Source organism: Salvelinus fontinalis, chromosome 37, assembly GCF_029448725.1.
Source record: "Salvelinus fontinalis isolate EN_2023a chromosome 37, ASM2944872v1, whole genome shotgun sequence".
Classification (NCBI taxonomy): Eukaryota; Metazoa; Chordata; class Actinopteri; order Salmoniformes; family Salmonidae; genus Salvelinus; species Salvelinus fontinalis.
The window spans coordinates 7,237,659-7,260,776 of record NC_074701.1 but is presented as its reverse complement, the minus strand read 5'-3'; the positions used below and the strand labels follow the sequence as shown (position 1 = coordinate 7,260,776).

At 47.4% G+C, this 23,118-nt stretch overlaps 1 protein-coding gene across 1 annotated transcript; it reads left to right on the top strand.

Annotated features, from left to right (window-relative positions):
• Window positions 1-801: 801 nt before the first annotated feature.
• Window positions 802-14,285, top strand: LOC129836032 (golgin subfamily A member 7B-like). The gene is made up of 5 exons (XM_055901779.1): window positions 802-948; window positions 5,467-5,592; window positions 7,746-7,898; window positions 13,271-13,372; window positions 13,736-14,285. The coding sequence occupies exons 1-5, from the start codon at window positions 937-939 to the stop codon at window positions 13,820-13,822; spliced, it is 480 nt and encodes a 159-aa protein (XP_055757754.1). The 5' UTR covers window positions 802-936; the 3' UTR covers window positions 13,823-14,285.
• Window positions 14,286-23,118: the final 8,833 nt, after the last annotated feature.

The window sequence follows — 23,118 nt, the reverse complement described above, 5'->3', positions numbered from 1 at the left end:
GTGTGCGTGTGTGTGTGTGCACCAGCAAGTCTAAGTTTGTGTTTTCTGTCACAATCAACATACCTTATCGTGTGGGGGTCTGAGAAGTGTGTCCATCTGATGAATGGGCATGTGCCTGAACTCAATTTCATACACTAATTGTAGTCTCACACATTCATTTCTAATGACCGGTCAAAGGGAACACCACAGGTGTTAAATAAAACACCCAAAATGTAATGAAAATCATCTAAATGTATTTTTGCGTGTTCAGATGTGGACAAAGTCATGGAACCTTATGACAATCAAATTAAATTAACTACATTTTTCAGAGAGAAAACTTACAAATCGGTCCAATTTGACGGGAACACAGCAATGTTGATTGTTGATGATTGTTGCCTCAAGTTTCTCTCTCAGTCTTTGTGCTTGACTGAGTTATCAAGGAAACAGCAGGAGATAATGGTTGGATGTTGTTGTTGTTTACAGCTGATGGAGAGAAGGATGGAAAAGCAGGCATTTCCTATTAATTATTAATAAACGTGGGAAACAACAAAGTGTAAAAGAAAAATGACCTCTGTCTTTTACACAGAGGAATCAGTGATCTAGTGTTTCACAGGATCATATCTTTGAAGACTCCTGTATGCACTTTCATATCTCAGAACTTCTCTTTCTTCTCCAACATTGGTATAATTATAAACTACCCACGTTTTGTAATTACCTATTACCTACCACTCACCCCAGAAAATCTGCATTTCTCTCTCTCTCTCTCTCTCTCTCTCTCTCTCTCTCTCTCTCTCTCTCTCTCTCTCTCTCTCTCTCTCTCACACACAGACACACACACACACGACACACGCTCGAGCCTCGCTAGTGCGTTCCCGCCCTCCCGCGAAGCTCGAGCCGCGCAGTCCCAAGAGCAGACGATTTCAGCACGGGACAGATCCTGCACCGTCTCATGGCAACATGTCGACTGAGGTAAGAATTTCGGCTAATTTAACGTCTTCGTTCTTGTGTAGGATAATAATGAATGGAAATGTATATATTTTTCTAATTGTGAGAGAAACGGAATGGAAGGTTGATTTTGTCTCATTTGATTCGTCTGATAGCGATATGCAGTTTATCCTTGCTGTGCCTTTGATTCAACCGAGGAGATACGGGCTGTTTGAATGAACAACGAAGTAGCCTACACCTGGTGTATTGTATCATTCAGTGGCGGGAGGGCCGTTTTAACACGGCGGAAAACGGGGATCAAGAGCAAGAAGGCAGCTGGCAGCAAACTGCATAATATTTTACCTATCGAACAAATATAATGACAGTAGCTCTTTTTCTTTCACCGGTAGACCACCGTATGTTCTGAATGTCAAAGAAAGAGTAACTGTCAATTCCGTTATCCAAGACGCATATCAATGTAGGAATCTTGATCAAGGCTACATTTCTTGAACGTATGTCTGTGTCCCTCCATGACTCCAACTTGGTTGGTCGGATGGGTGCACGCACCAAGAGGTCACTCCACCGTATAAATATCAGCACCATGGACAGAGGCAAAGATATGTTTCTGTGTGTGTGTGTGTGTGTGTGTGTGTGTGTGTGTGTGTGTGTGTGTGTGTGTGTGTGTGTGTGTGTGTGTGTGTGTGTGTGTGTGTGCGTGTGCACGCGTGGGTGTGTGAGGCTGTGTGGCTGTGTTATTTTTAGCAGGTTGTAATCTCAGCAGGGATGTGCTCTGACTGTTTGCCTGTAGTGGTGTCGCTGTCTGACGTGGTGACTTTCCTGGTTGTCTGATGTCACTGTCTGATGGGGTGACTGTCTTGGTTGTCTGATGTCACTGTGTGATGGGTGACTGTCCTGGTTGTCTGATGTCACTGTGCGATTGGGTGACTGTCCTGGTTGTCTGATGTCACTGTGCGATTGGGTGACTATCCTGGTTGTCTGATGTCACTGTGTAATGGGTGACTGTCCTGGTTGTCTGATGTCACTGTGCATTGGGTGACTGTCCTGGTTGTCTGATGTCACTGTGCGATTGGGTGACTATCCTGGTTGTCTGATGTCACTGTGTGATGGGGTGACTTTCCTGGTTGTCTGATGTCACTGTGTGATAGGGGGCTGTCCTGGTTGTCTGATATCACTGTCTGATGGGGTGACTGTCCTGGTTGTCTGATGTCACTGTTCAATGGGGTGACTGTCCTGGTTGTCTGATGTCACTGTGTGATGGGGTGACTGTCCTGGTTGTCTGATGTCACTGTCTGATGGGGTGACTGTCCTGGTTGTCTGATGTCAATCTGTGATGGGGTGACTGTCCTGGTTGTCTGATGTCACTGTCTGACGGGATGACTGTCCTGGTTGTCTGATGTCACTGTCTGATGGGGTGACTGTCTTGGTTGTCTGATGTCACTGTCTGACGGGGTGACTGTCCTGGTTGTCTGATGTCATTGTCTGATGGGGTGACTGCCCTGGTTGTCTGATGTCACTCTGTGATGGGGTGACTGTCCTAGTTGTCTGATGTCACTGTCTGATTGGATGACTTTCCTGGCTGTCTGATGTCAGTGTGTGATGACTGTCCTGGTTGTCTGATGTCACTTTGTGATGGCATATTATATTATCCTTTTAACCACTAATCTGATAAATTGTTTATTAATTAATTAAAATAAAGCAGTTACATGTAGTAGACACTCCTGTCCAAACAGTACAGTGAGTGCATGCATTGACAGACAGACAGACAGACAGACAGACAGACAGACAGACAGACAGTCAGTCAGTCAGGCAGAGAGAGAGAGACAGTCAGACAGTCAGGCAGACAGTCAAGCAGACAAAGGCAGTCAGGCAGACAGAGGTAGACAGAACAGGGAGGAAGAAGGGAAGGAAATGGGAGGTGAGGCCAATGAAAGGAAAGAGGGATGAAGGGAGAGAAGGGTGGAGGGAGAGAAGGATGAAAGCAGAGAAGGATGGAGGGAAAGAGGGATGAAGGGAGAGAAGGATGAAAGCAGAGAAGGATGGAGGGAAAGAGGGATGAAGGGAGAGAAGGATGAAAGCAGAGAAGGATGAAGGCAGAGAAGGATGGAAGGAGAGAGGGATGAAGGGAGAGAAGGGTGGAGGGAGAGAGGGATGAAGGGAGAGAAGGATGAAGGGAGAGAAGGGAGGAGGGAGGGAGCGAGCCAGACAGTGAGACAGAAAACAGAAGCCCCGTGTAATGATTTAATAGTCTAATTGTTCTCTCCAATCAGTCCTCTCTAAGGAATAATGGAATTAGTGAGTGAGTGTGTGTGTGTGTGTGTGTGTGTGTGTGTGTCTGTGTGTGTGTGTGTGTGTGTGTGGGGGGGGGGGGGGGGGGGGGGTTGTGTGTGTTTGGGGGGAGTTTGTGTGTGTGGGGGGGGGGGTTGTAACTAGTCTGTGTTTTGGTTGTTTCCATGTAGCCTGTTTTAAAAAGACAAGCGTTGTGCATGATGTGATGTAACTTCTATTAGACGTGTTTGACTTTAGCTGCTGATTGGCTAAGGAAAAAACCTAAGCCAATGAGATCTTCAGAACTTTATTCTGTATTCGTGATGAATGAATGAATGCTTCTTTTTTTTTTATAAACGCGGAATGAGTTGTTTTGGAAAGTTTGGAAAGTTTCTGAAAAAGTGTTGTAATTAACAAGATTGGTTACTAGCTAGCTACCTTTTGAGTTTGGATCCCTCAACGCGGTTGGTAATCCGTTGCTGGGAACGCTGTAATCTGTCTAGGGATCCTGCTGACCAAGGGTTTGATGAACTGCTTGGCGTAGCAGCTAGCATAACTGCCACTGTTAGCTGTCTATCAAGCTAGCGGGATTTCCTTGAGGGCTTGAATGCAGCCCGTGACGCGGTTAGCACGATGACAACCAGATGGCAACCAGCTCAGGTGTACATCCAGAACAAATTCAAGGTGTACATCCAGAACAAATTCAAGGTGTATATCAAGAACACATTCAAGGTGTACATCCAGAACAAATTCAAGGTGTATATCCAGAACAAATTCAAGGTGTATATCCAGAACACATTCAAGGTGTACATCAAGAACAAATTCAAAAAAGCGTACAGTATTTTAAAGTCATTATTTAATGGACCTCCCTTCCATCTCTTATTGCTGAAATGAACACCAAACCTGTTTTTAAAAAACTGATAAAGCAACACCTCACGGCACAGCGCCTCTCCCCTGTTGTGTGTGTATTGATATGTAGGCTATGGGTGCCTTTATAAATGGATGTAGTTCTGTCCTCGATCTGTTCTTTTTTTAAATGACCTGTATTATATCATGTTTCATGTTTTGTGTGGACCCCAGGAAGAGTAGCTGCTGCTTTCGCAACAGCTAATGGGGATCTTAATAAAATGCCAAATAAATCAATTGGAATGGTACACAGTTTCCTATCATCAATTATGTGAATATCTTGAACTACAACTGTAGTACGCAGCTTGACAATACCATTTACAGTTTCCATTTTAAGCTTCATAAGATCTTTTGTATTTGATGCAATTCAAATTCCTGTGTCTACCTCTTCATTCACAATGAAAAGAAGAACGCTTTTTGTGTTAAACAAGCAACAGAAGGATGGAGAAGGAAAAAAAATTCTGAGCTGGAGAAAGAAAGACTAATCTCACGGGACTGACTGAGGGCTGTCAGAGCCTGTCTCTCTCTCTCTCTCTCTCTCTCTCTCTCTCTCTCTCTCTCTCTCTCTCTCTCTCTCTCTCTCTCTCTCTCTCTCTTTCTCTCTCTCTCTCTCTCTCTCTCTCTCTCTCTCTCTCTCTCTCTCTCTCTCGCTCTCTCTCTCTCTCTCTCTTCTCTCCCCTTCTCCTCTCATCCTCATCTTCTCTCTCTCTCCCTCTCATCCGTCTTTTTTTCTCTCTCCCTCTCCTCCTCTCATTCCCCTCTTCTCTTTCTCCCCCTCTCATCCCTCTCTTCTCTCTCTCCCTCTCCTCCTCTCATCCATCTATTCTCTCCCTCTCCTCCTCTATTCTCTTTTCTTCTTGAAATAATGCAGAGATGATAAATTCATGAGTAGTGGCCTGCTTACGGTTGCACAAATGCAGCTTTGAGAGGGACGAAGGGAGAGGCCATGTTAGTCAAAATGATATTTAGAGCCACTGATGGAGAGAGGGATGGCAGAGAGATTGAGGGAGAGAGGGATGGAGGGAGAGGCGATTGCAGCCACTGAGAGAGACATTAAGGGGACTGTACTGCATTGTCTGGATGTTCTCCTTCTCCCTCTCTCCCTTACCCCTCTTTATCTCACGCTCCCTCTCTGTCTCTCTCTCCCCCTCTCTGTCTCTCTCTGTCTCCCTCTGTCTCTGTCTCTCTCCCCCTCTCTGTCTCTCTCTCCCCCTCTCTGCTTCCCCCTCTCTGTCTCTCTCTCTCCCGCCTCTCTCTCTCTCTCTCTCTCTCTCTCTCTCTCTCTCTCTCTCTCTCGATCCCCCTTTCTCCCTCCCCCTTTCTGTATCTCTCTCTCCCATCTCCCCCCTCTCTCTGTCTCTCTCTCCATAGTTCCATAACCTACAGGAGTTGAGACACAGTGTGTCTGTAGCCACCAAGGTATTCATCCAGAGAGACTACAGCCAAGGGACTACCTGTCGCTTCCAGACTAAGTTCCCCTCTGAGCTGGACAGCAGGGTGAGCACACACATGAACTAACTCATGCACACACACACACACACAAACACACGCACACACACATACACACACGCGCGCGCGCGCACACACACACACACACACACGCGCACACACACACACAGGAAGAGTGATTGGAAAAGGGAGAGAGAGAGAGCGAGGTATAAGGGGTATACGGGAGGGGGGAAATGACATAGGGAGGTGGGGTAAAGGGGAGGGGGGGAAAGGACATAGGGAGGTGGGGTATAGGGGAGGAGGGAGAGGGTGAGGACATAGGGAGGTGGGGTAAATGGGAAGGGGTAGGGGACATAGGGCGGTGGGTACAGGGGAGGGAGGAGAGGGTGAGGACATAAGGAGGTGGGTAATAGGGGAGGGGGGGAAAGGACATATGGAGGAGGGAGGGGGAGGGAGGAGGAGAGGACATAGGGAGGTGGGGTATAGGGGAGGGGAGGGAGGAGGAGAGGACATAGGGAGGTGGGGTATAGGGGAGGGGACATAGGGAGGTGGGGTATAGGGGGGAGGGGGAGGGAGGAGGAGAGGACATAGGGAGGTGGGGTATAGGGGAGGGGGGAGGGGACATAGGGAGGTGGGGTATAGGGGAGGGGACATAGGGAGGTGGGGTATAGGGGAGGGGGGAGTGGACATAGGGAGGTGGGGTATAGGGAGGTGGGGTATAGAGGATGGAGGAGAGGACATAGGGAGGTGGGGTATAGGGGAGGGGACATAGGGAGGTGGGGTATAGGGGAGGGGGGAGTGGACATAGGGAGGTGGGGTATAGGGGAGGGGACATAGGGAGGTGGGGTATAGAGGATGGAGGAGAGGACATAGGGAGGTGGGGTATAGGGGAGGGGACATAGGGAGGTGGGGTATAGGGGAGGGGGGAGTGGACATAGGGAGGTGGGGTATAGGGGAGGGGACATAGGGAGGTGGGGTATAGGGGAGGGGACATAGGGAGGTGGGGTATAGGGGGAGTACGGGGGATATCATGTCACGTACAGAGACAGAGTGAGGGAAGCAGGTAGACAGGCAAGTCTAAAGAGAGAGGGGGAGTGAAGAGAGGAAGAGGTGGTGAGTGAGAAGATGGATAGAGAGGGGGAGAGGAGGAGAAGGATTGTTTCAGGAACAGATAGCTTTGAGAGTGAGCTTACATGCAGTTCTGTCAGTTCTCTCAGTAAAACAGACACCTCCAGAATATTTCTTCTCCACATGTCTAATTCCGAGTTCACAAGTGTAACTAATGTACAGAATCATAGTAGTGTTTTTAAACCAGTGACAGTACAACTCTCGTCACACTTTATTTGGATAGTCCGGATTGCCCATCTGCTTTACAGATGGTCATACTATCAATAAGCAACTGCTTGCTAAGGTTAGGGTTAAGGTTGGGTTTAGAGTAAGGGTTAGGATAAGGGCTAAGGTTAGGGTTAGTATAAGGGTTAGAGTAAGGGTTAGGATAAGAGTTAAGATTAGGTTTAGAGTAAGGGTAGGATAAGGGTTAAGATTAGGTTTAGAGTAAGGGTTAGATTAAGGGTTAGAGTAAGGGTAGGATAAGGGTTAAGATTAGGTTTAGAGTAAGGGTTAGGATAAGGGTTAGGATAAGGGTAGGATAAGGGTTAAGATTAAGTTTAGAGTAAGGGTTAGGATAAGGGTTAGGATAAAGGTTAAGGTTGGGTTAGTAGATAGTTAGTTGAAATGTTACTGATAGTCTGTAGATAGTCTGTATAGCATCTACAGATGGACTATCCAGATGAAGTGTGAACTGTCAGACAGGATGGTATATTTGACGCTGTAAGTTGTTGGTTTCCTGATGTTGTGTGTCTTATTGCTTTGTCACATCACATGTGTTGGAGCCTTTCAAGGTTGTTTAGGCCATTCTTCAATGCTACAAGTGACTCATGGGTTTCTAAATCGGTAGCACAAACATTTATTTTGGCAGAACAGAATGTGCCTGGTGGGGGGTGGGGTGTGTGTGTGTGTGTGTGTGTGTGTGTGTGTGTGTGTGTGTGTGTGTGTGTGTGTGTGTGTGTGTGTGTGTGTGTGTGTGTGTGTGTGTGTGTGTGGATGTTGTGTGTGTGTGTGTGGATGTTATATGTGTGTGTGCCTTCGTCCTTGTGTATTTGTCCTTGCATATGAGCCTGCGTGTGTTCATGTGCGTGTAGATTGAGCGCACCCTGTTGGAAGACACAGTGAAGACGTTGAACAACTACTATGCAGAGACAGAGAAGATGGGAGGCCAGTCCTACCTGGAGGGATGTCTGGCCTGCGCTACAGCCTACCTCATCTTCCTCTGTATGGAGACACGTTATGAGAAGGTACTGAACACACACACATACAGACGTGTGCAAGAATGCATGCACACACACACACACACCCACAGACACATATACGCACACAATTTAAGGGCACATACACACACACATGTGCACGCACGTTGCGCACACACACACACACACACACACACACACACACACACACACACACACACACACACACACACACACACACACACACACACACACACACACACACACACACAGACACACTTCGCTCTCCACTTTCATTCCATCCAACGAATGTCAATCCATGCGGTCTTTACTCCTTTCTTCTGAGAGAGCAAAGAAAGAGAGAAAAGTAGAAGAGGGGAGAAAAATAAAATGAGAGGAACATCTGTTCTCAGGTCAGTGCTAATGACAGCTTAGCGATTGATATCCCGTCATGCCAGGGCAAATGCTAGCATTAGTGTAGCGTAGCTTATCCAGCTGCTGTGATTGATGTTACGTTAGCGTAGAGTCTTTGCGTAGCATATTATTGTTAACATGCTACGCTAACGTAACATGGAGGGCTGGATAAGCTACGCTAATGCTAGTGATTGCTTACTCAGCGCTAGCCGTCCATGCTCCTGTGGATAGCTACAATGCTGATGTGCCATGCCTCTGCTGACCTCAACCTAACCATGTCTCTCAGTTTGATCATGCTCTATGTGGCTTTATATACACGCTAAGACCAGGGGGATTAGATCAGTGAGGTGCACACAAACCCACACATCCACACACCCACCCACACATCCACACACACACACACACACACACACACACACACACACACACACACACACACACACACACACACACACACACACACACACACACACACACACACACACACACACACATCCACACTCACACATCCACACTCACACACACACACACACACACACACACACACACACACACACACACACACGCACACACACACACACACACACCACACAGACACGCACACACACACACACACACACACACACACACACACACACACACACACACACACACACACACACACACACACACTCACCACACAGACACACACACACACCCCACCACACAGACAGACACACACACACACACACACACACACACACACACACACACACACACACACACACACACACACCGGTTTGATACACTGATACCAGTTTGGAAACTGGCCATTTGATGCAGGGAAATAAACTCAACTGGGTTGATAGTGTAATGTTTCAGTAGAAAACTGTCTTAGTCAGGTTTTTCAGAAGTTGTTCTGAAATGCTCTGTGTAATCAGTGTGCTTTGATGTCAGAGATGTTAATCTAGATCTTGGGTACTCCTAGGAATCTGTCCACTCATACATGCTCACTGGTGTGTGTCCACTTATCAGCTGGGCACACACACACACACACACAGCCACACACAGCCACACACACAGCCACACACACACGCACACGCACACGCACACGCACACGCGCACACACACACACACACACACATACACACACACACACACACACACACACACACACACACATACACACACAGCCACACACACACACACACACACACACACACACACACACACACACACACACACACACACACACACACACACACACACACACACACAGTCAGACTTTATCTCAGGGCCTTTGGCTGAGCATGTGTGTGGGTGTGTTTCCATGCTAGTGTGGTGTGTGTATATGTGTGTGTGTGTGTGTTTTCCATCTAAGTGACTGTCAGGCATAAACACAGCTGATAAAGGTATTAATCACCTGGCCTTTATCTTGATGCTGCTACGGTCACACACACACACACACACACACACACACACACACACACACACACACACACACACACACACACACACACACACACACACACACACACACACACACACACACACACAGATTAATCTTCCCCTCAGCTGTGTGTGTCCCTGTCATTAGGTCAGACGGAACAAGATGTTAAGAGAGCAAAAACTCCCAGCCTGCCCCTCTTCTCTGATAACATTCATCTCCATGTTTTTGTTACGTTCTCATAAACATTCTTTCACTGAGACAATACTGAAGTTCAGACTGCAAATCGAGACACAGAATTAATCTCTATTAAAGGTTTAGTTTGTTTTTGTAAGCATTTTTGTGATCAAGACCCATGCAAAAGTACTGGAAGTGAGTCAAGACACACTACATTCATTGCCATTCAGTGGCCTCTCTGCTCGGCTCTCCTAATATCTTTGTCAGATAAGATATGTGCAACATGGAGATCTAGAGATCATATGTGAAGAAAGCTGTTTATTTATACTAGGTTTAATAAAATCTCAGTAAATGACAGATGACGGATGACAGAGATATGCTATACCCACCCAGGAAGACTAGTGTGTGTATTTCTATGTGTGTGTGTCTGTGTGTGTTTGTGTGTGTGTACATTTGTGTGTGTGTTTGTGTGTGCACACATACATGCCAAAGTTATTATAGTTTTGTGTTTTTGTATAATTTTTTATTTTTGTTTATTTGTATTTGACATTATTTAGTTTCAGTTAGTTTTCAGATTCATTTTACTAGTTTCAATTTAGTTTAAGTATTATGAAAACATCTCTATTTCGTTTTGATATTATTTAATTTCAGTTTTAGTTTTATAGTTAGGGAAAGAAAGAATCCTATGCGTGGGAAACTAGGAGACATGTTGGTGTTTTTGGGATGTCACCTCTTGCCACCGAGGGGCAGTAATGTCCTCCATTACTGCCCCTCGGTGGCAAGAGGTGACATCCCAAAAACACCATCACCACAGGTGATGGGTCAATTCATAGGTTAGGTTTAAAGGTAGACTCAGATGACGTAGATTCACGAAGTAAACAGTAGTAGTGGATCAATTTCCGCAACAACCATGACCGTTAAAGCGCAAGCCTAAACTTCTCCACTGTTTTGGTCCAGTAGCTACCATCCTGTAGCAGCGTGAAGCGCACCTGTGTACATGCGCAGATCATTGGTCACCACCTTTCAAAGTGTGTTTCATTTTAGGGATACAAATTGTCCAACTTGCACCTACACCTAAAATGTTTTGACTGCAGTTGACTGCAAGTTTCTGCAGTTGCTCCTCACCGATGTCATACGTGAGTAAGACATTTAAACGTGTTAACCGTCGCAAGGCTGCCGGCCCAGACGGCATCCCTAGCCGCGGCCTCAGAGCATGCACAGACCAGTTGGCTGGTGTGTTTACGTACATATTCAATCTCCCAGTCTGTTGTCCCCACTTGCTTCAAGATGTCCACCATTGTTCCTCTACCGAAGAAAGAAAAGGTAACTGAATTAAATGACTATCGCCCCTTGGCACTCACTTCTGTCATCATGAAGTGCTTTGAGAGGCTAGTTAAGGATCATATCACCTCTACTTTACCCGACACCCTAGACCCATCTCAATTTGCTTACCGGCCCAATAGGTTCACTGACGATGCAATCACCATCGCACTGCACACTGCCCTATCCCATCTGGACAAGAAGTATACCTATGTGAGAATGTTGTTCATTGACTACAGCTCAGCCTTCAACACCATACTACCCTTCAAGCTCATCATCAAGCTCGGGGCACTGGGTCTGAACCCCGCCCTGTGCAACTGGGTCCTGGACTTCCTGACGGGCAGCCCTCAGGTGGTGAAGGTAGGAAACAACACCTACACTTCACTGATCCTCAACACAGGGGGCCCCACAAGGGTGCGTGCTCAGCCCCCTCCAGTACTCCCTGTTCACCCATGACTGCGTGGCCACGCAAGCCTCAATCATCAAGTTTGCAGACTACACAACAGTATAAAGGCCTGATTACCAACAATGATGAGACAGACTACAAGGAGGAGGAGGTGAGGGCCCTGGCGGAATGGTGCCAGGAAAATAACCTCTCCCTCAATGTCATCAAAATGGAGGAGCTGATCGTGGACTTCAGGAAACAGCAGAGGGAGAATACCCCTATCCATATTGACAGGACCGCAGTGGAGAAGGTGAAAGCTTCAAGTTCCTTAGCGTACACATCACTGACAATCTGAAATGGTCCACCCCACAGACAGTCAGGTGGAAAACCTCAGGAGGCTAAAGATATTCGGCTTGGCTCCTAAGACCCTCACAAACTTTCACAGATGCACAATTGGGAGCATCCTGTCAGGCTGTATCACCGCCTGGTACAGCAACTGCACTGCCCGCAACCGCAGGGCTCTCTAGAGGGTGGTGCGGTCTGCACAACGCATCACAGGGGGCACACTGCCTGCCCTCCAGGATACCTACACCACCCGATGTCAAAGGAAGGCCAAAAAGATCATCAAGGACAACAACCACCCGAGCCACTGCCTGTTCACCCTGTTATCATCCAGAAGGCAAGGTCAGTACGCTGGGACCGAGAGACTGAAAAACAGCTTCTATCTCAAGGCCATCAGTTAAATAGCCATCACTCGACGGCTACCACCCGGTTACTCAACCCTGCACCTTAGAGGCTGCTGCCGTATATACATAGACATGGAATCACTGGCCACTTTAATGATGGAACACTAGTCATTGTAATAATGTTTACATACTGCTTTACTCATCTCATATCTATTTACTGTATTATATTCTACTGTATTTTAGTCAATGCCACTCCGACATTGCTCGTCCTAATATTTATTAATTTCATTATTTAACTTTTATATTTGTGTGTATTGTTGTGAGTTAGATACTACTGCACTGTTGGAGTTAGGAACACAAGCATTTCGCCCGCAATAACATCTGCTAAATATGTGTATGTGACCTGTAACATCTGCTAAATATGTGTATGTGACCTTTAACATTTGATTGATTTGATTGCCATTGCCTGCATTGTGGGAGATGCTATTGTCAACCAATTATTATGGTGATTTTGTTTGACCATACACGAACATGACCAAGACGAGACTGAAAGAAGAACCAATTTGCCGTGATTTGCGTGTACAGTGGAGATATACAAATAAATGTATATATCCACTGTACGTAAGAGCGAGGGGGGGGCTAACGTAAGAGTGAGGGGTAAGGATTCTTTAGCATTTCACCTATTGAATTTTTCAATCATAGCAACATCATCTCTATCTCTCCTTCTTTTTCTCTCCTCTCTCTCTCTCTCTCTCTCTCTCTCTCTCTCTCTCTCTCTCTCTCTCTCTGTCTTTCTCCCTCTCATCTCTCCTCCCTCCTCCTCCCTCCTTCCCTCTCTCTCTCTCCCTCTCTCTGTCTTTCTCCCTCTCCTCTCTCCTCCCTCCTCCCCTCCTCCCTCTCTCTGTCTTTCTCCCTCTCCTCTCTCCTCCCCCCTCCCCCTCCTCCCTCTCTCTCTCTCTCTCTGTCTTTCTACCTCTCATATCTCCCTCCACCTCCCCTCTCTCTCTGTCAGATGTTGAAGAAGATCTCAGGGTACATCCAGGAGCAGAATGAGAAGATCTACGCTCCCAGAGGTCTATTACTGACCGACCCTATAGAGAGAGGCATGAGAGTTGTATCCTTTTGAGCAATAAATTGGTATATTGTTACACAGCTGGTCTTATTTCTAATCTCAGAACCATGATAGAACTTTAATAGGAAGTGAGGGGTTGGTTTATAGGGTCAGGGTTTAGGGGTCCGGCTTTATAGGTCAGGGGTCAGGGTTAGATGTTTATGAAGACATAGGTTGCCACAAAGTTGACTGCTGGTGAGTAAGTGACAACACAAAGCCTCAAAAAGTAAATGTTTTGAGGGTTAGAGGGCTCTCCCTCTCTCTCTCCCTCTCTCTCTCCCTCTCTCTCTCCCTCTCTCTCTCCCTCTCTCTCTCCCTCTCTCTCTCTCTCTCTCTCGTCTATACTCCTTAATTCCTGTCCTTCAGATCGAGGTGAGTGTGTTTGAGGACCGCGGTTCGAGCGGCTCTAGCCACAGCAGCAGTGTGTCGTCTGGTGGCAGCAGCCAGCGGTGACTGGAGGATCAGCACCAGGGATATGGGTACCACCACAGAAGCAGTGGATCTTTCACCAACATCCGCATGCTGAAACAAGAGAGCACCCGCTTCTGACTATAGATGTATATCAATGTAATCTATATACTATACCTAGTTCTGAGTATAGATGCATATCTAATCAATATACTGTCTCTAGTTCTGAGTATAGATGCATATCTAATCAATATATTATCTATAGTTCTGAGTATAGATGCATATCTAATCAATATACTGTCTCTAGTTCTGAGTATAGATGTAACGATACTCTAAATCCTCCTCCTCCTCAGACGAGGAGAGCAGAGAGGGATCTGAAGACCAATGTGCAGCGAGGTATGATGACATGATTTATTTAAGACACGACAAAACAACAAACACGATGTAGCCAGAAAACGAACTATACTTGAATCAACTACAAAACAAATAAACGATGAAAACAGACCTGGACACGAACTACAAACAAACGCTACAGTCCCGTGTGGCACGAACATACATACTGACACAGGAGACAACCACCCACAAACAAACAGTGTGAAAACACCTACCTTAATATGGCTCTCAATCAGAGGAAATGAAAACCACCTGCCTCTAATTGAGAGCCATATCAGGTCACCCTTAAACCAACATAGAAACAGAAAACATAGACTGCCCACCCAAACTCACGTCCTGACCAGCTAACACATACACAAACTAACAGAAAACAGGTCAGGACCGTGACATAACCCCCCCCTCAAGGTGCGTACTCCGAACGCACCACCAAAAGTCTAGGGGAGGGTCTGGGTGGGCATCTGACCACGGTGGTGGCTCCGGCTCCGGACGCTGTCCCAATCCCACCATAATAAATCCCCGCTTCTGTGTCTTCCTCAAGGTGGCGACCCTCGCCACCGACCTTGGACTGGGAACCCTAGACATGGGTCCCGCTGGATTTAGGGACCGCCCCGGACTGAGGGACGGCAGCTCCGGACTGAGGGACAACACCGGACTGGCTGGCGGATCCTGGCTGGCTGGCTCTGGCGGATCCTGGCTGGATGACGGCTCTGGCTGGTCCTGGCTGGACGGCTCTGAAGGCTGGTCCTGGCTGGACGGCTCTGAAGGCTGATCCGGTCTGGCGGAAGGCTCTGGCTGATCCGGTCTGGCGGAAGGCTCTGGCTGATCCGGTCTGGCGGAAGGCTCTGGCTGATCCGGTCTGGCGGAAGGCTCTGGCTGATCCGGTCTGGCGGAAGGCTCTGGCTGATCCGGTCTGGCGGAAGGCTCTGGCTGATCCGGTCTGGCGGAAGGCTCTGGCTGATCCGGTCTGGCGGAAGGCTCTGGCTGATCCGGTCTGGCGGAAGGCTCTGGCTGATCCGGTCTGGCGGAAGGCTCTGGCTGATCCGGTCTGGCGGAAGGCTCTGGCTGATCCGGTCTGGCGGAAGGCTCTAGCGGCTCCTGTCTGGCGGAAGGCTCTAGCGGCTCCTGTCTGGCGGACGGCTCTAGCGGCTCCTGTCTGGCGGACGGCTCTGTAGGCTCCTGGCAGACGGGCAGCTCAGGCACTGCTGGGCAGACGGGCACACCTGTAGGGAGGAGACGGAGAGACAGCCTGGTGCGTGGGGCTGCCACAGGACCCACCAGGCTGGAGAGACCTACAGGAGGCTTGATGTTAAAAGGCACCTGAAGGACCGGGCTGTGGGGGAGCACTGGAGCTCTGGTGCGCAGCCTTGGCACCACTCCCCCAGGCTGGCATACTACTCCAGCCCGTACCCTCCAGAGTGCAGGCACAGGTTGAACCGGGCTGTGGATGAGCACTGGAGATCTAGTGCCTACTACGCGTACTTCTCCCTTAGGCTCCACTCCCATATTTGCCCGGTACGAGCGGAGCGTAGGCATAGGACGCACTGCACCCTCCCAGCGCCCCGGAGACACAGCACGCAGAGCCGGCGCAGGATACCCTGGACCGAAACTGCGTACCGGAGACCAGACGCGCTGAGCAGGCACAATACGCCCCGGCTGGATGCCCACACTCACTTGACACTTTCGGGGGGCTGCCCTATAGCGCACCAGGCTATGGGCACGCACTGGCGACACCGTGCGCTTAACCACATAACACGGTGCCTGACCAGTGACGCGTTGCTTATAATAAGCACGAGGAGTGCGCTCAGGTCTGCTACCTGGCTTAGCCACACTCCTCTCTAGACCCCCCCCAAAAAAATTCTGGGGTTGCCTCTCGTACCTGTCCCGCTGCCGTGCTGCCTCCTCATATCGCCGCCGCTCAGCACTCGCTTCCTCCAGCTCAGCTTTGGGGCGGCGATACTCCCCAGCCTGTGCCCAGGGTCCTTCTCCATTCAAGATCTCCTCCCATGTCCATGAATCCTGGGATTTCTGCGGTTGCTTTCGCTGCCCTTTTCCCCGCTGCTTGGTTCTGGTAATTTGGTGGGTGGTTCTGTAACGATACTCTAAATCCTCCTCCTCCTCAGACGAGGAGAGCAGAGAGGGATCTGAAGACCAATGTGCAGCGAGGTATGATGACATGATTTATTTAAGACACGACAAAACAACAAACACGATGTAGCCAGAAAACGAACTATACTTGAATCAACTACAAAACAAATAAACGATGAAAACAGACCTGGACACGAACTACAAACAAACGCTACAGTCCCGTGTGGCACGAACATACATACTGACACAGGAGACAACCACCCACAAACAAACAGTGTGAAAACACCTACCTTAATATGGCTCTCAATCAGAGGAAATGAAAACCACCTGCCTCTAATTGAGAGCCATATCAGGTCACCCTTAAACCAACATAGAAACAGAAAACATAGACTGCCCACCCAAACTCACGTCCTGACCAGCTAACACATACACAAACTAACAGAAAACAGGTCAGGACCGTGACAATAGATGCATATCTAATCAATATACTGTCTCTAGTTCTGAGTATAGATGCATATCTAATCAATATACTGTCTCTAGTTCTGAGTATAGATGCATATCTAATCAATATACTATCTCTAGTTCTGAGTATAGATGCATATGTCATACAGGAAGTAAATATTGACTGTATATACTATCTGTAGCTGTGTGCCAGGGAGACTAAAGCGAGGCGCCAGGATGAGGCTACTGAAGAACAGGAGCAGACATTGAAACACACATCTTTGAGTATCTGATGGTTAGACTCATGTTTCTGCGGCTAATCATTCAGCCGATTGTCATTCTGCTGTGTCACCATTCCCTGTGTTTCCATGACTTCAATTGGAACTATTATGCCATAGCCAATACATATGTAGGATCTTAATTTGATCAACCTGTTGCAGGAGAACTTTCCTGCAAAGCAGGAAATGTAAAATGTGTAGTGTATTTGAGGTTTAAAAAGGCTTCTGAAGTCTGTATTTTCCAAAATGTTAACGTGTCAATTTCCACTTAAAAAATGGATCAACCCCTACAAAATTGTGAATTAATTATAATCCACAAAGTAATTCACATTTCCTGTTGCTGCAGGATTATTTTCCTGCTGTAGCAAACTGGATCAAATTGAATATTTTGAAGCGGTAGTAGCATATTTTATTTTATTTCACCTTTATTAAACCAGGTAGGCTAGTTGAGAACAAGTTCTCCTTTACAACTGCGACCTGCCAAGATAAAGTAAAGCAGTGCGACATAAACAACAACACAGAGTTACACATGGGATAAACAAACTTACAGTCAATAACACAAAAGAAAATCTGGATACAGTGTGTGCAAATGAAGTAAGGAGGTAAGGCAATGAATAGGCCATAGTGGCAAAGTCATTACAATTTAGCAATTAACACGGGAGTGATAGATGTGCAGATGAGGATGTGCAAGTAGAAATACTGGTGTGCAAAAGAGCAGAAAAAAAACAAATATGGGGATGAGGTAGGTAGTTGGTTGGATGAGCTATTTACAGATGGGCTATGTACAGCTGCAGCGATCGGTAAGCTGCTCTGACAGCTGATGCTTAAAGTTAGTGAGGGAGATATAAGTCTCCAACTTCAGTGATTTTTGCAATTCGTTCCAGTCATTGGCAGCAGAGAACTGGAAGGAATGGCGGCCAAAGGAGGTGTTGGCTTTGGGGATGACCAGTGAAATATACCTGCTGGAGCGCGTGCTATGGGTGGGTGTTGCAATGGTGACCAGTGGGCTGAGATATGGCAGAGCCTAGCAAAGACGTATAGATGACCTGGAGCCAGGGTTTGGCGATGAATATGTAGCGAGGACCAGCCAATGAGAGTATACAGATTTACAGGAGAGTTTACAGTCTAGCCAGACACCTAGGTATTTATAGTTGTCCACATATTCTAAGTCAGAACTGTCCAGAGTAGTGATGTTAGGCTGGCAGGCGGGTGCGGGCAGCGTTTAGTTTAGTTTTACTAGCAGTTGGAGTACACGGAAAGAGTGTTGTATGACATTGAAGCTTGTTTGGAGGTTTATTAACACAGTGTCCAAAGAAGGGCCAGATGTATACAGCGTGGTGTTGTCTGCGTAGAGGTGGATCAAAGAATCACCCACAGCAAGAGCGACATCATTGATATATACAGAGAAAAGAGTCGGCCCGAGAAATGAACCCTGTGGCACCCCCATAGAGACTGCCAGAGGTCCGGACAACAGGCCCTCCGATTTGACACACTGAACTCTATCTGAGAGGTAGTTGGTGAACCAGGCGAGGCAGTCATTAGAGAAATCAAGGCTGTTGAGTCTGCCGATAAGAATGCAGTGATTGACAGAGTCGAAAGCCTTGGCCAGGTGGATGAAGACGGCTGCACAGTACTGTTTTTTATCGATGGGGTTATGATATTGTTTAGGACCTTGAGCGTGTCTGAGGTGCACCCGTGATCAGCTCGGAAACCGGACAGCATAGCGGAGAAGGTACGGAGGGAATCGAGAGGGTCGGTGATCTGTTTGTTAACTTGGCTTTTGAAGACATTAGAAAGGCAGGGCAGGGTGGATATAGGTTTGTAACAGTTTGGGTCTAGAATGTCTCCCCATTTGAAGAGAGGGATGACAGCGGCCACTTTCCAGTCTTCAGGAATCTCAGATGATTTGAAAGAGAGGTTGAACAGACTAGTAATAGGGGTTGTGACAATGAAGGCGGATAATTTTAAGAAGAGAGGGTCCAGATTGTCTAGCCCAGCTGATTTGTAGGGATCCAGATTCTGCAGGTCTTTCAAGACATCAGCTGTCTGGATTTGGGTGAAGGAGAAGCGGGCTGGGGGCTTGGGCCACTTGCTGTAGGGGGTGCAGAGCTTCTGGCTGGGGTTAGGGTAGCCAGGTTGAAAGAGTGGCCAGTCGTTGAAAAATGTTTATTGAAATTCTCGATTATTGTGGATTTATCGGTGGTGACAGTGTTTCCTAGCCTCAGTGCAGTGGGCAGCTGAGAGGGGGTGCTCTTAATCTCCATGGACTTTACAGTGTCCCAAAACTTTTGGGAATTAGTGCTGCAGGATGAAAATGTATGTTTGAAAAAGATAGCCTTTGCTTTCCTATCTGACTGTGTATATTGGTCCCTGACTTCCCTGAAAAGTTGCATATCGCGGGGACTATTTGAAGCTAGTGCAGTGTGCCACAGGATGTTTTTGTGCTGGTCAAGGGCAGTCAAGTCTGGAGTGAACCAAGGGCTATATCTGTTCTTAGTTTTACATTTTTTGAATGGGGCATGCTTATTTAAGATGGTGAGGAAGGCACTTTTGAAGAACAACCAGTCATCCTCTACTGACAGGATGAGGTCAATATCCTTCCAGGATACCCGGGCCAGGTCGATTAGAAAAGCCTTCTTGCAGAAGTGTTTTAGGGAGCGTTTGACTGTGATGGGGGGTGGTTGTATGACCCATAACGGATGCAGGCAATGAGGCAGTGATCGCTGAGATCCTGGTTGAAGACAGCAGAGGTGTATTTAGAGGGTAGTTGGTCAGGATGATATCTATGAGGGTGCCCATGGTTACGGATTTAGGGTTGTACCTGGTAGTTTCCTTGATAATTTGTGTGGGATTGGGGGAATCTAACTTAGATTGTAGGACAGCCGGGGTGTTAAGCATATCCCATTTTAGGTCACCTAACAGTACGAACTCTGACAATAGATGGGGGGCAATCAATTCACATTTGGTGTCCAGGGCACAGCTGGGAGCTGAGGGGGGTCTTTAACAAGTGGCAACAGTTTTGGAGAGATGGATTTTTAAAAGTAGAAGTTCGAACTGTTTGGGCATAGACCTGGATAGTATGACAGAACTCTGCAGGCTCTCCACAGTAGATTGCAACTCCGCCCCCTTTAGCAGTTCTATGTTGATGAAAAATGTTGTAATTGGGGATGGGAATTTCAGAATTTTTGGTGGTCTTCCTAAGCCAGGATTCAGACACGGCTAGGGTTGGCGGAGTGTGCCAAAGCAGTGAATAAAGCAAACTTAGGGAGGAGGATTTTGATGTTAACATGCATGAACCCAAGTCTTTTCCGGTTACAGAAGTCAACAAATGAGAGCGCCTGGGGACACACAGGGCCTGGGTTAACCTCTACATAACCAGAGGAACAGAGGAGGAGTAGGATGAGGGTACGGCTAAAAGTGCGTTCGGAACAAAGAGTAAATGAGCAGACTTCTGGGCGTGGTAGGATAGATTCATGGCATAATGCACAGACAAGGGCATGGTAGGGTGCAAGTACAGTGGAGGTAAACCTAGGCATTGAGTGGCGATGAGAGAGGCTGCATCTCTGAAAGCACCATTTAAGCTGGAGCTAACAGAGGCATGTAGAGCGGGACTAGGGGCTCCGCAGTAAAACAAAACAATGAGAGCTACCCTAAACAACAGTATACAAGGCATTTTGATATTAGAGGGAGGCATAAAGCAGTCACAGGTGTTGATTGGGAGGGCTAAGACAACAACGGGTTAACAGCTAGGACAACAACAACGGGTAAATGGCGATGAATGGGCAGAGAGGGTCAGTTAGCTACACACAGGGCCTGAGTTCGAAGCTGGGGCCGACAGATAAACAAAATTAAGTACCGTGTTAATGAACAGTCCAGTAGGCGTCAGCTGTGTAGCCAAGTGATCATAGGGTCCAATGAGTAGCAACGGACGAAACAGGGAGCCGCTCGGCAGTGGTCACAATGCTAGGCGAGCGGGAGACACGGCGCTCAGAGAGTTAGTGGGCCGGGGCTAGTAGCTGGGTCCTGACCGACATCAACGACGCAGATGCCAGTTGAGAGCACATCGGCCGAATTACGTCAGCAGACCAGTTGTGGTCGATTTGCGGGGCTCCGTGTTGACAAAGGGTCCAGGCCAATTGGCAAGAGAGCTATTGTAGTTGGTGTACTTCGTTTGCTAGCCGGGGGAAGGGGCCTAGCTCCAGGCTAACTGGTGCTTGCTTCTGGACAAGGGCGTTAGCCACGATAGCCACTCGGTAGGAGCTAGCTAGCTGCGATGATCCGGTGAAATGGTCCAGAGCTTGTGGCAGGAATCTGGTTATGTAGTGGGGGGAAAAAAGCAGTCCGATATGCTCAGGGCTGATATTGCGCTGTGCAGATTGGCAGGTATTATGTGGGCTATCCGGGCTAAAGCGTCTGGTGTCTGTGCTAAAGGTAAAGACTGCTATCAGTGGCTAACAAAGCTTCTGAAGGCTAGCTTCTGAAGGCTAGCACCTGATGGAGGTTCCAGTTATAAGGTCTAAAAAAAAAAATGGCAGATCCGTACCACGTTGGGTGAGGCGGGTTGCAAGAAGGTATATTTCATTTGAAAATGGAAAAATAAAAAAAATAGAAAAAAGCTGAATATTTGCACGGGGCAAAACACGGGACAAAAACAAACACGTCTTGCTGCTACACCATCTTGGATCGGTGATGTCTTGTGGGTAGTGGACCGTTCTTGATTCACATAACTATCACTTTGATTGCTGACAATGTCACACTTACTGATGATGTTTTTGAAAGACTTACATGCTGACCAGACCGGACACGTCGCGTGCGCCAGCGTTGCAAAATACATTTAGAAATCCATGTTGTTCAATTATTGCACCCACACTGCTCACGGGCACCAACGAGTGTCTACATGCCAAGGGCTAAAATAGAACTCCTTTCTATTTCTGACGCAAATCGCGCTGGAAGTCCTGCCTCTCCCATCAGCTCATTGGTTTATAGAAGCAGGTAGCTACGTGCCATCTCCTCATTGGTTATACCCACGTGGGTGATTGAAAGACTAAATATTTTGCCGGTTGTCATGGTAAAAGTGTAGATGCCAATCACCATATAAGTTCAAAGATGAAAAAGCCTGGAAGGAGAGATGACTAGAAACGATTCAGTTGACCGTTTTATGTGTGGATTAATTGTCGGAGTAGAGGACCTTGTGCATTTCAGGTTAAATAAGAACTTAATGTTTATGCCCCAGGACAAATTAGCTAGCAACAGCAAGCTAGCTAAATAGGACAAATTAGCTAGCAAGTGCACGCTAACTAGCTAAATTGCCATACGTGTTTAATGCTTTTCGACCTGTCCCCAAATTAATGTCATTGGTTCAGAGTTAGTTTTAATATTTTAACCTGCGTGTCGTGATCGCGTTTGGTGTAGGGGGACAAAATACATTTATGCACGATGGCGCACAATGGCGCACACGCGCAGCCGGTCTGGGTTCCGTGTTAGTTAATTTCAGGCAGTGCGAAAACGAGGCCAGTGCATTGTGAATGCTGACGTGTCCTGCCCTGTTCTGTTTCTACCTGCTGCTTCAGCTTCCAGTGTGTGTGTGTGTGTGTGTGTGTGTGTGTGTGTGTGTGTGTGTGTGTGTGTGTGTGTGCATGTGAAGGACTGCTAGATCTCCTGGGTCATTTCACATGGATCTGGCTTGGACTTCAAAACACTGAGCACTGAAACACCTTGGATTATTTATACATGCTGATTTAGAGTACTGGTGATCCACAGCGTAACACTCACACAGACACACACATCCACAAATGCATGCACACATGCACACAGGCATATGCACAAACATAGTGTACTGAGTGTACAAAACATTAGGAACACCTTCCTAATATCCAGTTGCACCCCCTTTTGCCCTCAGAACAGCCTCAATTCTTCAGGGATGGACTCTACAAGTTTTCAAAAGCGTTCCACGGGGATGTTGGACCATGTTGACTCCAACGCTTCCCACTGTTAAGTTGGCTGGATGTCTTTTGGGTGGTGGACCATTCTTGATACACACAGGAAACTGTTGAGAGTGAAAAACCCAGCAGCGTTGCAGTTCTTGACACACTCATACCGGAGTGCCTGGGACCTACTACCATACCCCGTTCAAAAGCATTTCAG